We start from the raw sequence: 15,234 nt of genomic DNA, 5'->3' as shown, positions 1-15,234 counted from the left end.
GTATGTATTATGGATAAGTCACACACACACACACATATGCTAAAAAGATTTTTGGAGCCTCCCACTTTTAACTAAAATCACAAAAAATGGTTTTGGAGTCTAACTGGTTGAATTGGAGTCTGTTAAATGATTAAGGCAAGTTTTTGAACTGTCTAATCAATTAGAACAAATACCTAAATAATTGATTATGATAGTATCTTAATGATTGGTAACGACTATATATCCAAACCTTCTAATTTGGGAAAAAATAATCAATTATTGTAAATGTCTAATCGATTAGCTATTTGATTATGACAGTTAAACGACCCATGAATGGTTTCTATTTTTACACCATCTCTTGGCCTATACATATAAAGTATTTCCATCATTTCAAATCATTCAAAAAACTTGAGAAAACCTCACTTCCTAACTCTCTCAATTTCTCAAAATCATTTCAATTATTTTCTCATATATTTAAGCCATAGTGCTTGAGAGTGTTCTTGAGTTTAGTAAGAAATTTCTTCTGGGTAAGGGATTTATTGTAAATTTATAAAGAGTAATTTATCTTGATTACATCATTATTCTTTTTTTTTTAAATCTAAACCATTGTTAAAATCTTTTTGTTTGGTTTTAAGGATTAGAATAATTCTCTGTTTGGTTCATGAGCTCCGCCATCGAAGAAAAGCTCTCCTTTTGGGTTCGTGAAGAATAACTAGAGAAAAATATTTACAATGATTCTTGAGCTTAACTTGGTTAAAAGCTCTATGAGTTCTAAATTAGCTTGGTGTAAATCCTCACTCACTTTTTGAGTTCACCTTGTATAAAAGCTCAGTAGGTTCGATATCAGCCATGTGAAAATCTCGGTTCAGTTCATAATCATCCAGTTAAAACCTCTCGTTTGGAGGATAGCCAATTCAAAATTGCACCTTGGTTCGAGATCAACCTGTTCAAAATCTCTGTTTGACGAAAAGACTAACTGCTTCAAGCTCGTTTGTTGTTTGGCGAGAAGACTAACCACTTCAAGTTTATTTGTTATTTCGAGACTAATAGCTTCAATCTTTGTTGTTGTTTGGTTAGAAATTATCATGGAACTTCATTTCCTATCATAAAGGGGTTCATGGACTTAGCCTTCTAAAATCTCTCAAGCATTATTGGATACTCTTAAAATCAATTCTTAGGGAGGGAAAGAAGGCCATTTCTTTAAGACCGAACCTCAATAAATCTCTAGTGTTATCTCTTTTCCCTTAAATCTTTTTACTTTCTGCTTATTTTTTTCACCTTCGAATTTCCTCTACTTATTCTAACGTGTTTATCAAAATGTTTTTAAACTCTGTTTTCAAAAATAGATTTGGTTTTAATCAACGATTTTCAAACCTCCATAATTCACCCCATCTTGTGTATGGAGTCACATGTTCAACAAGATCAAAGAGGACAATTGGAGCTCTGAATGGTTCTTCTTTCGTTGTTCACCATGTCTAACGTTGATTGATGTGATGAAACATTGATGAACGTTACCAGAGACGACACCAATGATCTCATATGAATAAGAGTTACTTATGTGTGTGAGAAGTGATTTAGATCTACAGGTAAATTCTAGGAATTTATTGGTGTCCTCCAAGTTTGGTCTGACGTCAGAGGTTATGCCTTCAACTGATCATACATTTTAGTCAGAGACAGTCAATAATGATGAGGTATTTTTATAGTAAACATGTGTACCTTAATAATATTCATTATGTAATTTGACGGTTCTTATTCGATCATTTGTCTCAATCAAATATTTTTATAGGATAAGTCCATACTTATTTCCAATTCTCTAGACCCCTTTTTAAAACGATAACTATAAAAGATGACGTCTGACATCACATCAATCAACATCAGAATTCTCTTTACTCTGAGGGTCGGTTGTAAAAAAATGTAACCTTTCAAAGATTTGAGTAGGTTGTAAAAAACAGATGTAACCTTTAAAAATTTTGATATGTAAGATGAATCATGTTGCTTATGAACATGCCACAATATATCATTTATATCTTTCTTTCATAAAGTTTTCCTACATTATCTATCTATTTATATATGTATCATCTTTCTTAATTCTCTTGCATCACCTTTTACTATAAATTTTTAGGAATAATTAGTCACCAAGTCCCTTAAATTAGTTTAAAGTTTCATTTTAGTCCCTTAACAGAAATAAGTTACACTTTGATCCTTTAAAATTACTTCCATTACATTATTGGTCCCTTCTGATAATTTTACTGAGAAAACGTTAGTAGTTGCTAATGTGGCGTGACAACTAGGTAATGCCCTAAATAATGAGTTAGTAGAAGGATTAAAAAAACATTATATAAGGATTGCGCAATGTTATCCTTTCATCCAGAACATGTTTGTAGAATCTTATTCCATTCATATTTTATTCAAGCAATTTCTTGTTTCATTCATCTTTTTTTCTGGGATTTTTTGCATATGCGTTTTAATCAAGCTTGTTTTCTAGTTTCATTCCACTTCTCTGGATCATAAAGCCGAGTTTCTAGGGTTTTCATCTTCTCCAACGTCAAAGTTATCAAGTAGTGGTTCAATGTCAAATAACCATTCCATTAGAACAGATGGATCTATTCTTCATAGAAACAAGAGGAGTGTGTGTTATTGCCAATATGAATATGTCCTTCAAAACTGTAAGTGACATGAACTGTGTAAATTTTGGAAAAAAATTGGGGTTGTAGAAATTATAGAAATCATATGAATAAGGGTTGTAATTTCTTCAAGTGGTTAGATGACGAAATTGTTGATGAAAGGGATTTAAAGATTCAAAGGCAAAAGAAGAAAATTTATAAATTGAAGAATGAGGTTCTCCACACTAGAGGATGGTTGAAAATATCCATTGTGGTTGGAGTTTTAAGCTTAGTGTTGAATGTTATTTTTGTAACAATATATTTTTATATTGGGGTTTTGCCTATCATAAGTTTATGAGTAGATTGTATCTGTCACGAGTTTATAAGTGCAACCAACACTGTCATGATTTTATGTATTTTGTGTGCCATGCGTTTATAAATATACTTTTGTGTCATGAGTTTATGAGTGAAATGTATTTGTCATGATGTTAATGTATTTTTGTGATATGAGTTTATAATTGTGTGCCACGAAATGTATTTGTCACAAGTAATTTGTTAACATATCAGAACATAAGTGCTTATAATTTGGAATTGTGTAACATATTCAGAACAGAAATGCATAACCATATCATTCCAATAATCGACAACATAATTTCACAATTTAATTCAAAGTGGAATTATAAGCCATATGATACACAAAGTGTGATTATAAATCATAAGCTATAAAAGTGACATTATAAGCCATATGACACACATAAGTGGCATTATAAGCCATAAGTTACAAAAATTATCATTATAAGTCATAAACCACAAAAAAGGCATTATAAGCCATATGATAGACAAAAGTGGCATTATAAGCCATAAGCTATAAAGTGGAATTATAATTCATTACATCAACCAGTACACATCAAAATAATAAAGCATAACTATTAGGGTTGGCTCAGAACAGGTTTTAGGCTTTTTTTAAACCGCCTTTTTTTGGGTGGTTGCTGAGTTAAAGTTGTAGTTTGTGTTGGCTGAGATGAAGTTGCAGTTGGTGTTGGATGAGTTGAAGTTGTAGTTGGTGTTAACTGAGTTGAAGTTGTAGTTGGTGTTGGCTGAGCTGAAGTTGCAGGTAGTGTGGGTTGAGTTAAAGTTGCAGGTAATGTGGACTGAGTTGCGGGTGCGAATGGTGCACGTGCATGCGCAATGTCACCTTGTGTTGCATGAGTGACTAGAGGAGGTAGCTTGCAAGTGGCCTTGTTGTGACCATCCTTATGGTACCGATTGCACTTGATACCAAATTTGGCTCGTTTTAGTTGTGACTCATTTCTCACTTGCTCTCCAGCCTCCTTGTTCCTTTTCTTCTTGGGTCTATCGGGTTTCCTTTTTATATGTGGTGCTTGTAGATCAACATCATCTGTTTTTATCCATAGAGATTCCTCATTAAATGGATATAGCACTGGTTCATAGTAAGTCGCATATCAATCCTTTCTGTAACAATCAAGCATAAAATCTTCTACTTTTAAGTGTTGATCTTCCATGCATGAAATTGCATGACAACATGGTAGCCTTGTTAGCATCCACATTCTACATGAACATTCATGTTTTGAAAGATTGACAACAAATTTTCTCTATTTAATGATATATGCCTAACCTCATAGTCAAATTCACATGCACACCTGTTACAAATGCACAAAACACAAATAACAACCTATAACAAGTCATAAGTTATAGATGCAGAATACACAAAGCACAACCTATAACAAGATGCAAAATAGACAAAACACAACCTAAAATAAGAATGGAAAAGCTACAGATGCAAAATACACAAAACACAAAAGTACCTAACAATCCAATGGTTTGCTCTTTGTGTTTCCTTTTCCATTCTATTTTTTATATTTGGTAGAATGTTACCATCAAATTTGGAAATCTTCTGCCCGTTGGACTACCACCTTTGCATAAGGTACACTCTAATTTCTTCAATCATAGTCACAATAGGCTTGGCTCTCACAACTACAAATACTGAGTTGAATGCCTCTGACTGTTATTAACCAAAGTCCCACACCTTGGACTAGTTCTAAACTTTGATTTGCTCTAGAGCCTTGCTGGAATCTTCAAAAGGTGCTTGAATGCCTCCTCATTAACACTTCTCATTTCAAGCATTATTTTTCCTAAGCATTTGCACGAGTAGCAGTAGCAACCTTCCACATCAACTCATTTAGTTTAATACTTGGAAACTTCTTTCTAAAATTGATGTATAAATGCCTACAGAAATGCTCCAATAAGTGACTTATACAATATCACATGCTGACACAACAATCACATATCAAACATGACTTATAGAAATATCATATACTGACACAACACTCATATATCAAATATGAGTACCTATCACAAAACCTTTGGCCAACCTCTGGTAGCAATTCATCAAGTGTTGGCAATAAACCCTGCATTCTAGTTAAAACATATACGTATTGAATGTGTAAGTCTGAAACTCATAAATGTGTAAGAAATGATTAAAGCAGATCAATCATATGCCCTTTTTGTTAATCACTTATAAATGTATAAGTATCGCATAATTTGACACCTCACAAATCAGACGTCAATAGCTCCCAAACCAACTCCATGAATCTTTGGTTTCACCCTCAATAAAAGCAAATGTTATTGGCAACATTTGGTCATTTGGATCCCTCCCAATGGCTACAAGTATCTGTCCAGCATAATAGCCATTTAAAAAACACCCATCCAATTCTATGATAAGTCTGCACTTGAAAAAATTATCTTTGCAAGCTTTAAAGCATATATAAATCCTCTAGAAATGTGGATTCAAAAACCTATCAGGATGGTCACTACTTTCCTTTCCACCTTGAACTGGTTGACTTGTAATTTTCACAGTTGATCTAGGGTTTACCTTTAATAACTCATGACCATAATCATTGATTCTTGTATATTTCTCCTTAAATGAACCATCAACAATGTCAATAGAAAGTGACTTTGCTATGCATGCAAGTGTCTTATTGATCCCTACATTCCACTTTTATTTTATTTTCTCCATTATATCAGCCAACTTCAAGTTAGGATTCTCTCTTAAGTTACTTTGAATATTTTTTCTCAACCATTTGAAATTAAGGAATCTAACCTTATAATCCCTATAACATGTGTGTTTGTCCACTATTTTTCTCAACTGTCAAGTCTTTTCATCTTATAGTTTTGCACAATATGACTCTTATGGACAACCTTTCTTACATATCACTTTCATCTTCTTGTTATCATTTTTCTTAAATTTCAGGTTTCTACCATAATGAACAACATATGTTCTAATTGTCTCTTTAAATTCTTTCTTAGTAGCAAAAAAAGTACATAATTCCCACTTGTAATCCTCTATTCATTTTTGGAAGCTTGAATGTTTGAAAATCATCTTTAAAACATCTTCATCTTCACTATCATACTCTTGAGGTAACTCATCACTATCATATTCCTCAATGTCACTCAATCCTATAAAGTTTTCCTTTGGAACCTCACCTTCATTCACATCATCAATTGAACCACTATTTTCAACCGATTATTTCACCTCCCTTTGTTTCCTTGGTCTCCCAACCCTGACTTTCCCCTTCCCTTTACCTTTTCTTGTGCCACTCCTTTTTCCTTTACCTCTGCTTTATCCTTTATCTTTTCTCTATCTTTATCTTTGCCTTTTCCTTTGCTCTTCCCATTTCATTTACCTTTACCATCCTCATTATCAACTGCAATCTCTTCATCAATTCCTATATCATCCTCATATGAATCTTCAAAGTTCACATTCAAAGCACTGACATCTTCATCACCACCATAATCTTTTTGGTTACATTCCAGTCCCTCATTTTCTTCTTGGTTACGTTTAGTCTCTCAACTGTTGAATCCTTTTGAACACGTACCAAATAAGGTGTGTCATCCAATACATAGGTTTGATTTCATACCATATAATCAATGCCCCCTTTAAAGTAATATCCACTATTGCATCCCCACACTCAGTGGTCCCCTCAAAAGTAACATCCTCACATGAATCTTTTGGTGAATGCCTTCAATGGTCCCCTACAAATTAACATCCTCACCTGAAGATTCTTGGTTAACTGCATCTGTATCTTCTACACCAGTGGTCCCCCCATTCATCAAAATTGTCAATTAGATTACTCAAATCTTCAAAAGTACCTAAATCATCAAAAATACCTTTTACACCATTATTCAAATCATCAAAATCGTCGTCTTCTAAATTATCCAAATCCTCCAAACTGTCCTTATCTCTTACCACATAGTCTTCATCATTTTCACTAGGTACTATATTGTTTTCTAGAGAGAGTATTGACTCTTCAATATAAACTGGATGCATGACATATAAATGCACATTCCCATTAACCAGTGCTATAATTTGAAGGAGAATTGCGGTCCAAAACGCAGCGGAAATTAAAATTTTCTCCTTTAGAGATCCTTACGAATGGTCATGATCAGTGATAGAATATTTACCTCTCGTGATGATCGAAACCTTTGGTGCAGATCTCTTGTGACGATCAAAACCTTTGATGTAGATCCACAGAGCGATCACGAACGTTGAACGATGACAACATCTCTACTCAGTCCACACGAACGGGTTCCTTCAATCTCAGTGCTAGCTGGTACGAATGAAGGCTTTGAGTGAGAGAGAGAGAGAGAGAGAGTGAAAACGAAAAGAATGCAACCGCAAAACTTTGCTTCTGCACAAGGGTTCTATTTATAGAACCACTTGTGTGGGCTTCAAGCTAAAAGCCCACTTAAGTGTATTTTGGCCCATATCTTATAATATGCCCAAAATCACTTAAGCTCATGGTACCTTACCATATTTCGTATTCTACTCAAGTACACCGTACCTTACGATGTTCTATAACTCACTTAAGGGCACCGTACCTTACGGTATTCCTTAGTTACTCTATCTCTCATCAATCCGTCCTTTGTGTATGACCCTGTAGGTTTTCGTGACGTTGGCAATTATATTAAATCACGCATTTAACATAATAAACAGTGAGCGGTATCTAGCAACACATCACTGCTACCCAAGACACGAAAATGTCAAGTGATCTGACAATTCCTTATGTGATAATAATTATGTGTATAATTACCCTTTTGCCCTTATGTCTATATTGAACACAAGGCATAGACCGTGTCATCCTTGTCCAGTTCAATATTGGGCCCATAGACATTTATCCTGTTATGCAGGATGGGCAAATTCCATCTAGGTCACTCATGTCCCTCAGCATGCTTTGTGGAGTACCCATCAACTGTCTTTATGGTTATCCAGTTACGGACAACGTTGGATCAGCAATAAAGCACTCGACTCTACATCTAAGATCCATAGTGGTTTCAGGTCGAAGAGTGGAATACATTATTATCACCATGAGAATAACTTATGACACCTTGCATAACTTTCTATATAGTATTCTCATAGCGGGTCAATCCGGTATAAATATTACTCCTAATATTCATACCTACGTTTAAGACTTGATAACTCTTTATCCATGATCCATGAGATGTGATCATCAGTCTACAAACATAATAGTCTTAATGCTTTAATGTTATCCCACTTCACACTAAAGCTCGACTACGGATACTTTAGGAATAGTGTCCTTATGTTTAATGTGTTCTCATGATTAAGTCACACTTAATACATTAAACGGACTATCTATTCCAGGGACTTTATTAATCAACCATAATAAAGAGAATGCCTTTTATTATTCGATACAAGTACCAAAGTGTATTGGCCTCTAGGGCTTACACCAACATAATTTTCATTCTATTTGTTCCTGCATCATCTTTCAACAAAACTAGCTCATTAATATCCATTGTATCATACCACAAACTCGCCACTTTTGGGTACCCTAAATCCTTTAAATCACCAAAAACCTCAAAATAACTCAAGAAATCAGAGTGTACTTCATAAACCTCCTCTAGCCACTTGTAGCCTAATATGTTAAACTCAACAAACACACCCCCGTGATGGACAACACACTGAAACCTATCAGCCATGCCTAATCGGACAAAATAATGACAAAATCAGTCTCTGAAGAAGGAGAAAACGAAAAAGTTTGCTTTTTTAATATAGTAAACAGACGACCGTACCGTAGAAGAAAACTGGAAATGAACAATGGTCTTCTTTATTTCTTCGTCGCTCAAAGTATCGTCTTATTCCTTGCTCCAAGTCTTCTTCTTTACCGCTAAATATTTGAGAGAATGAGAAAGTAGAAGAGTGAGCTAATGTTCGAAACTGAAGAGTTCCAGAGAGATAAGTGTGCTTTTGTTGATAGCTGAAGAGTTCATAAATGATATTTCTAAAATTGAAAATGATTTTTATAATTTAAATTAAAATAACTTATTTAATAATTAGAAAACTCAAACAATAAACCATGTCATATTTTACAACTGCCACGTCGGAACCATTTAACATTTTTCTTAAGCTAACAAAAGACTTTAAAGAATTAAAGCGTAATCTTTTTTAAACAAGGGAATAAATCAAAATAATAAATTAAATTATGTTGTTATTATTTTTTCACTCCATCTCCGGGCACTCTTTTTTCTCAGCCATAGAGACATAAAACACAGATAGAATCCAAATATCCAAAAGTTAGTTTTACCCTCTTACTTTACACCCTTCAACGGGACAATAATGTCTACCTCTAGCGGCAATTAAAATGAAACAGAAACGCAATGGAGACAAAGGATACATAGAAAATGGAGACACTCCTCCAATTCCATCCCAATTCCTTCTCCTCCATTCCTCACCACCATTCCCATTTCAAACCAAAACACCATTATCCCCTTTTCCACTTTCCCTTCAAAAACTCCAAAACCCATTTTCCCCTCCACTCCCTCACCCAAACCCATCCCCATTCCACTCTTCCACTTCCAATTCCCACCCCACAACCACACCCCAACGTTGTCTCTTACTCTTCTCTCATCTCCGTTTTCTCCAAATCCAATCGCCAGCACCAAGCCATATTCCTCTTCCTTCACATGATAACTACTTCATCTCTTCACCCAAATGGCTACACTTATGTTGCGGTTTTAACCGCTTGCACTCGAATCTTCGACCTTCAATTGGGTCTCCAGTTACATGCTGCGGTTATTAAAACTGGGTATTTGAATTCAGTTTTTGTTTCAAACGCGCTCATGTCATTTTATTTGAAATGTGGGTTTTATCAAACTGCTTTCAAGGTGTTTGATGAAATGGGCCAGAGGGATATTGGGTCTTGGAACATTGTAATTTCTTGTGCTGTTAAGGGATTTATGTATGACAATGCATTTCAGTTGTTTCTTGATATGCTGGTAACTGATTCTTTTAAAGTTGATTATTTTACGCTGTCGACGGTTTTGGCTGCTTGTGCTAGAACAACTGGTTTGGTGATGGAGGGGAAACAAGTGCATGCGATTGCTGTTAAGGTTGGGTTGGAGACTGAACTGAATGTTGGGAATGCTCTTATTGGGTTTTATACGAATTGTGGAACTCTTGATGGTGTTGTTTGTTTATTTGAGAGGATGGGTGTTAGAGATGTTATAACTTGGATCGAGATGGTGAGGGCCTATATGGAGTTTGGTTTTGTGGATCTGGCTTTGGAATTTTTTGAAGAAATGCCAGAAAAGAATTGTATGACTTATGATGCTCTTTTGTCTGGGTTTTGTCGAAATGGCGAGGGTTTAAAGGGTATAGAATTGTTTGTTAGAATGGTGGATGAGGGCATGGAGTTAACGGATTTCTCTTTGACTAGTGGGATTAATGCTTGTAGTTTGCTTGCTGATTATGGTGTCAGCAAGCAGATGCATGGATTTGCAATCAAGTTTGGGTTTGGATCAAATGTTTGTGTTGAAGGGGCTTTGCTTGACATGTACACAAGGTGTGGGAGGATGGTAGATGCTGAGAAGATGTTTAGCATGTGGGAAGAATTGGAAAAAGTAAGCTCTGTTGTTTGGACTTCCATGATGTGTGGTTATGCTCGAAATGGGCAACCGAATGAGGCAATTTCTTTTTTCCATCTTGGTCATTCTAAAGGGGAATTGATTATGGATGAAGTTGCACTATCTTCGATGCTTGGTCTTTGTGGAACAGTTGGCTATCATGATATGGGCAAGCAAATCCATTGTCAAGTTATTAAATTTGGCTTTCTTTCTAAAGTGCGAGTTGGAAATGCTATTGTTAGTATGTATTTTAAATGTGGGAATGTAGATGATGCAATTAAGATGTTCAGTGGCATGTCCTCTACTGATATAGTTTCATGGAATATTTTAATTTCTGGGTATGTTATGCACAGGCAGGGCGATAGAGCATTGGAAATATGGTGGAAAATGCAGGAAGAGGGCATAACGCCCGATGAAGTTACGTTCATTTTGATAATTTCAGCCTATAGGCAGACTAACTTGAATTTGGTTGATGACTGCCGTAGTTTGTTTGATTCAATGAGAACTATTTATCACATTGAGCCAACATCTCAACATTATTCATCCTTCATCAGTGTTTTGGGTCACTGGGGTCTATTGGAAGAGGCGCTGCAAACTATCAATAAGATGCCTTTTAAGCCTTCTACTTTTGTTTGGCGCGCTTTGCTCGATGGTTGCAAACTCCATAAGAATACAATGATTGAGAAATGGGCTTTCAAGAATATTCTTGCCCTAGAACCTAAAGATCCATCTACTTATATACTTGTTTCAAATTTGTATTCATCTTCTGGGAGATGGGATTGCTCTGAGATGACTAGGGAAAATATGAGAGAAAAGGGATTTCACAAATACCCGGCTCAAAGTTGGATAATTTGTCAGAAGAAAATGCATTCTTTCTATGCAAGAGATAGATCTCATCCGCAAAACAAAGACATATATAGTGGGTTGGAGATTCTAATCTTTGAGTGCCTAAAACTTGGATATGAACCTGACACGCGATTTGTTCTCCACGAAGTGGAGGAGCACCAAAAGAAAAAATTTCTATTCTCTCACAGTTCAAAACTAGCAGCAACTTATGGAATACTGATGACAAAGCCAGGGGAGCCCATCCGGATTGTAAAGAACATCCTTCTTTGCGGGGACTGCCATACATTCTTGAAATATGTATCTATTGTCACTAAGAGGGACATTTTTCTAAGAGATTCTTCAGGATTTCACTGTTTCTCTAATGGCCAATGCTCGTGTAAAGACCAATGTTGAGACACAGGTAAAGCTGGTTTGTCTAACCGTCATTCTCATTCATATTAGTGATGTAGTTGACTATAGGGAGTATATTTGTATAAAATATATATTTTTGGATATTACTGTGAGATTTATGGCATCAAGTAAGAGAAGACAGGTGCTCCTTTCAAATGCTTTCTTAAAAGATTTAGAGATTAGTTTGTTGTTACCTTTGTCATATTTATTGTAAAATTATATCTTCCGAATTAGTTTCTGCAATAAAATTGTAGTACCTCCTTCTTTTAATAAGCACTATTTTTTAAAGGGTGCTTATTAAAAGGGACGGAGGTTGTATTTGTTTCCATATATACAAGAATGAAGCAGATACTTCCCTTAAGAAGCTATGCATCTCATCTTTAGTGATGAAGTTATGAAATCTATAGTCAACTTTACTTGATAATACTTTATTTTCCTTTAAAGTTATTTATTATTTAGGTCTATGATAAAGAATGCCAAAAAATAGTCTGATTAAGATGCTTTTTAAATTTTTTTTTTTAAAAAGAAGTTAAATTTAGTAAATCAACTATAAGAGCCTTTTTTTAAATATTTTTTAATAAAAAAGTTAAATTTAGTAAATCAATTATGAATAGCATAAGATATGCCAGGATTAGATGAATAGTCTTTACATCCTATGTCAATACTATCCAAAACAATTGATCACCGGCATCATCATACAATTATATCAAAAACTCACTTTTAGTTACTTTGTTTGCTCCCTATGCTATCACACTTAGTTACCCCAAGGCTTCCACCTCATGCTCTACACATTGCAAATTGTTGCTCCTAAGTCCATTTCTCCAAAAACCATCATCCTGAATAGCAGTAAGTAAGTCCATATCAGTTGTACTCATTCTGTATCATATTCTGTGTTGCTATATTGTACTACTTATGTTTCTACAAATTTTTCTATTTGCCATCTCCTTCACTGCAGGCCATTTAATCTCTCACATTCCCCTCTCTCTATATTGTCTTTCTTCTGTAACGATCGCTCTCGCTCTCACTCTTTATTAGTTTCTCTTACTTTTGCTCTCCTGTAATGCTTCTTCCATTTTTCAGAATTTGATTTCTGCTACTCAATGCTTGTTGTTAGTGTGATTTTCTTAGTTCTTCCAAACCAAGATCAATCTTCTCTATTAAGTTTTATTTTCAGTTCTTTTATTTATTTTTTCGATTAGAAATGGAGCATTCTAATTGTTAGAGCATCCTTTCTACTTTAATCCAAAGACAGTAAGTTCTTTCATTCCATTGTTATTATATCTAGATGAGGATCTTTGTTGCTACTTCAACTTCTAGGGTTCTTTTTTCTTTTATGTTTAATGCACTTGCAGTTTACTTTTTTAGGAAGCAATTGTGGGTCAAGTTTAAACATGCATGAGTCTGTCATAATATTTTCCTCCCAAAAGAAAATTGTAGATAGTTAAGGCCACAGCCACTACATCTTCAAAAGTTATGACTAATATGATAATAGATATCATGAAAAGATAGGTCACAATGAAGAAGGATTTTCAAAATCAAATTATATTCCATCTTAATTATTGTACAGTTCAACAAAAGAGCCTAAAAAACAAACCTTATCATGTTTATAAATGTCCTAAATCATTTCAACACTTAGGCATCATCATCATGATTTCCTCAATTGATGTCTATCATGCAGTGACAGCCACTGTTCCATTATATGTAACTATGTTACTAGCTTACATTTGTGTTAAATGGTGGACACTTTGCACACCTGATCAATGTGTAGGCATAAAAAAATTGGTAGCAAATTTTTATGTTACACTGTTATCATTTTAAGTGGTGGTGTCTTCCAGCAACATTTACAAAATGAGTCTTAAATTCATATATATGCAGTTTTTTCTTTTCTTTTTTAGTATTAACTGTAGTCTCCAATTAATTGCATTTATTAAGATTAGTGATATTATGGTAGGTTTGAAATGGTTCATAACTGGTCTTTCAAACTTTCACTAATATCACTAATCTTAATAAATGGTTTGCCCTGTAATACTTCTGCAAACCATAGCAGATGCTCTACCCCTACCTTCATCACAACCTGATTGATTCTTAAATCTCTGTACTTTGTAAGTTTTTCAAAACTGTTTACTCCATGCTTTATTACAGTTAAAAGTCTCCCATCTAAACATGTTCTTATAAGTGGTGACAATCTTCACGTTATAAGACAGTTTTGTAGAAATGAATTAAGTAAAATTCTAATTCTATCAACTATTATTCCCAAAACCTTGTTGAAAAATTATCCATGATTTCTTACCCTACAACACTATCCTGTTGAAATTATGGGTAGTTTGTTTTTCTTTTAAAAAATAGACTTTTTCTATATTTTTAAAAATAATTTTTATGATATCTTTTCAAAATAATAAAAGTTTTTTGAATACATTTTTTATAATTTAAAAAATTAATTTTGATATTCAATGACATAAATAGGGGTGTAATAAGTTCGGTTTGAACTAATTTTTGGTCAAAAAAATATCTGAATCAATGATGTCTCCATCAGTTTGATTTGGTTTGGTTTTGTAGTATTTTTCAAAAATGAAACCAAACTAAATTAATTGATTTTGTTCGGTTTGGTTTGATTGATCGATTTATGACACTTTTTTCAAACATTATATTCATCTATATATTCTCCACTATCATATTTTTTTTTCTATTCTTATTATTTTTTTAAATCTATTTCATCTATTTCATGCTTTATTTTTCAAACAACTTCCAAGTTTTACGTAATCCATACAAAATAGCGACATGATTTCCATAGCATTATAAAATAAATTCATTATTAAATACAAAAGTTGATACTTAGTAGTGACTAATACAACCAAAATAAGTTCATCATCATATAAACTCTCTCTATAAAAAAAAGTATGACCATTTCAATAACTCATTCCTCTAATTATATATATGAGCGCAACATTATTAGCATGCATTATAAACCGTCACACAACAAACTTTTTAAATCCCTATTATGTCAAGCATCTCTCTGAGTTTTTGTTGGAAATCCCTCAAAATCTATGGAGAATTTCAATCAATCTTGATGAACAAGATTGTAACTACCCACACATTAACAACGAAAAGAGAAGAACAATGGAGAAAGAAAGTGTAAAGAACGATGAAGAAGAAGAGTAATAAAATTCTGCAGAGTTTCTCTCTGCCCACAAACTATGGAAAACTTCTTATTCACTTTACAACTGCAAAATACTGTGAATTACAAGTGTTATGAATACTCTATTCACCTCTATTTGGAAATAAGAGTTACTCCTTCTATTTATAGATTTATGTTAACTTGGACCTCAAGCCAAAACCCAAAACTATAAAGGTCCAAAATTATAAAAGTCCAAAATAGTTAACACTACTTAACACACTAGATGGTTGAACACTTTCTTGCTCTGTCGAGCAACCTGCTTCGACACAAGGAATTACAATTCAACACACCACCTAATTCATT

The 15,234-nt window shown here is 34.1% G+C and overlaps 1 protein-coding gene across 1 annotated transcript; it reads left to right on the top strand.

The window, feature by feature from the left end:
• Window positions 1-9,145: 9,145 nt before the first annotated feature.
• LOC127125721 (pentatricopeptide repeat-containing protein At5g03800) lies at window positions 9,146-12,180 on the top strand. Its single transcript, XM_051054518.1, has one exon. It carries the CDS (start codon window positions 9,300-9,302, stop codon window positions 11,757-11,759), a length of 2,460 nt encoding a protein of 819 aa, XP_050910475.1. The 5' UTR covers window positions 9,146-9,299; the 3' UTR covers window positions 11,760-12,180.
• Window positions 12,181-15,234: the final 3,054 nt, after the last annotated feature.

This window comes from Lathyrus oleraceus, chromosome 3 (assembly GCF_024323335.1).
Source record: "Lathyrus oleraceus cultivar Zhongwan6 chromosome 3, CAAS_Psat_ZW6_1.0, whole genome shotgun sequence".
Classification (NCBI taxonomy): domain Eukaryota; kingdom Viridiplantae; phylum Streptophyta; class Magnoliopsida; order Fabales; family Fabaceae; genus Lathyrus; species Lathyrus oleraceus.
This window is presented reverse-complemented; position numbering and strand designations above follow the sequence as displayed.

Bases quoted from the DNA above. Each gene is read 5' to 3' on its own strand.
- LOC127125721 (XM_051054518.1), top strand. From the start codon at position 9,300: ATGGAGACACTCCTCCAATTCCATCCCAATTCCTTCTCCTCCATTCCT.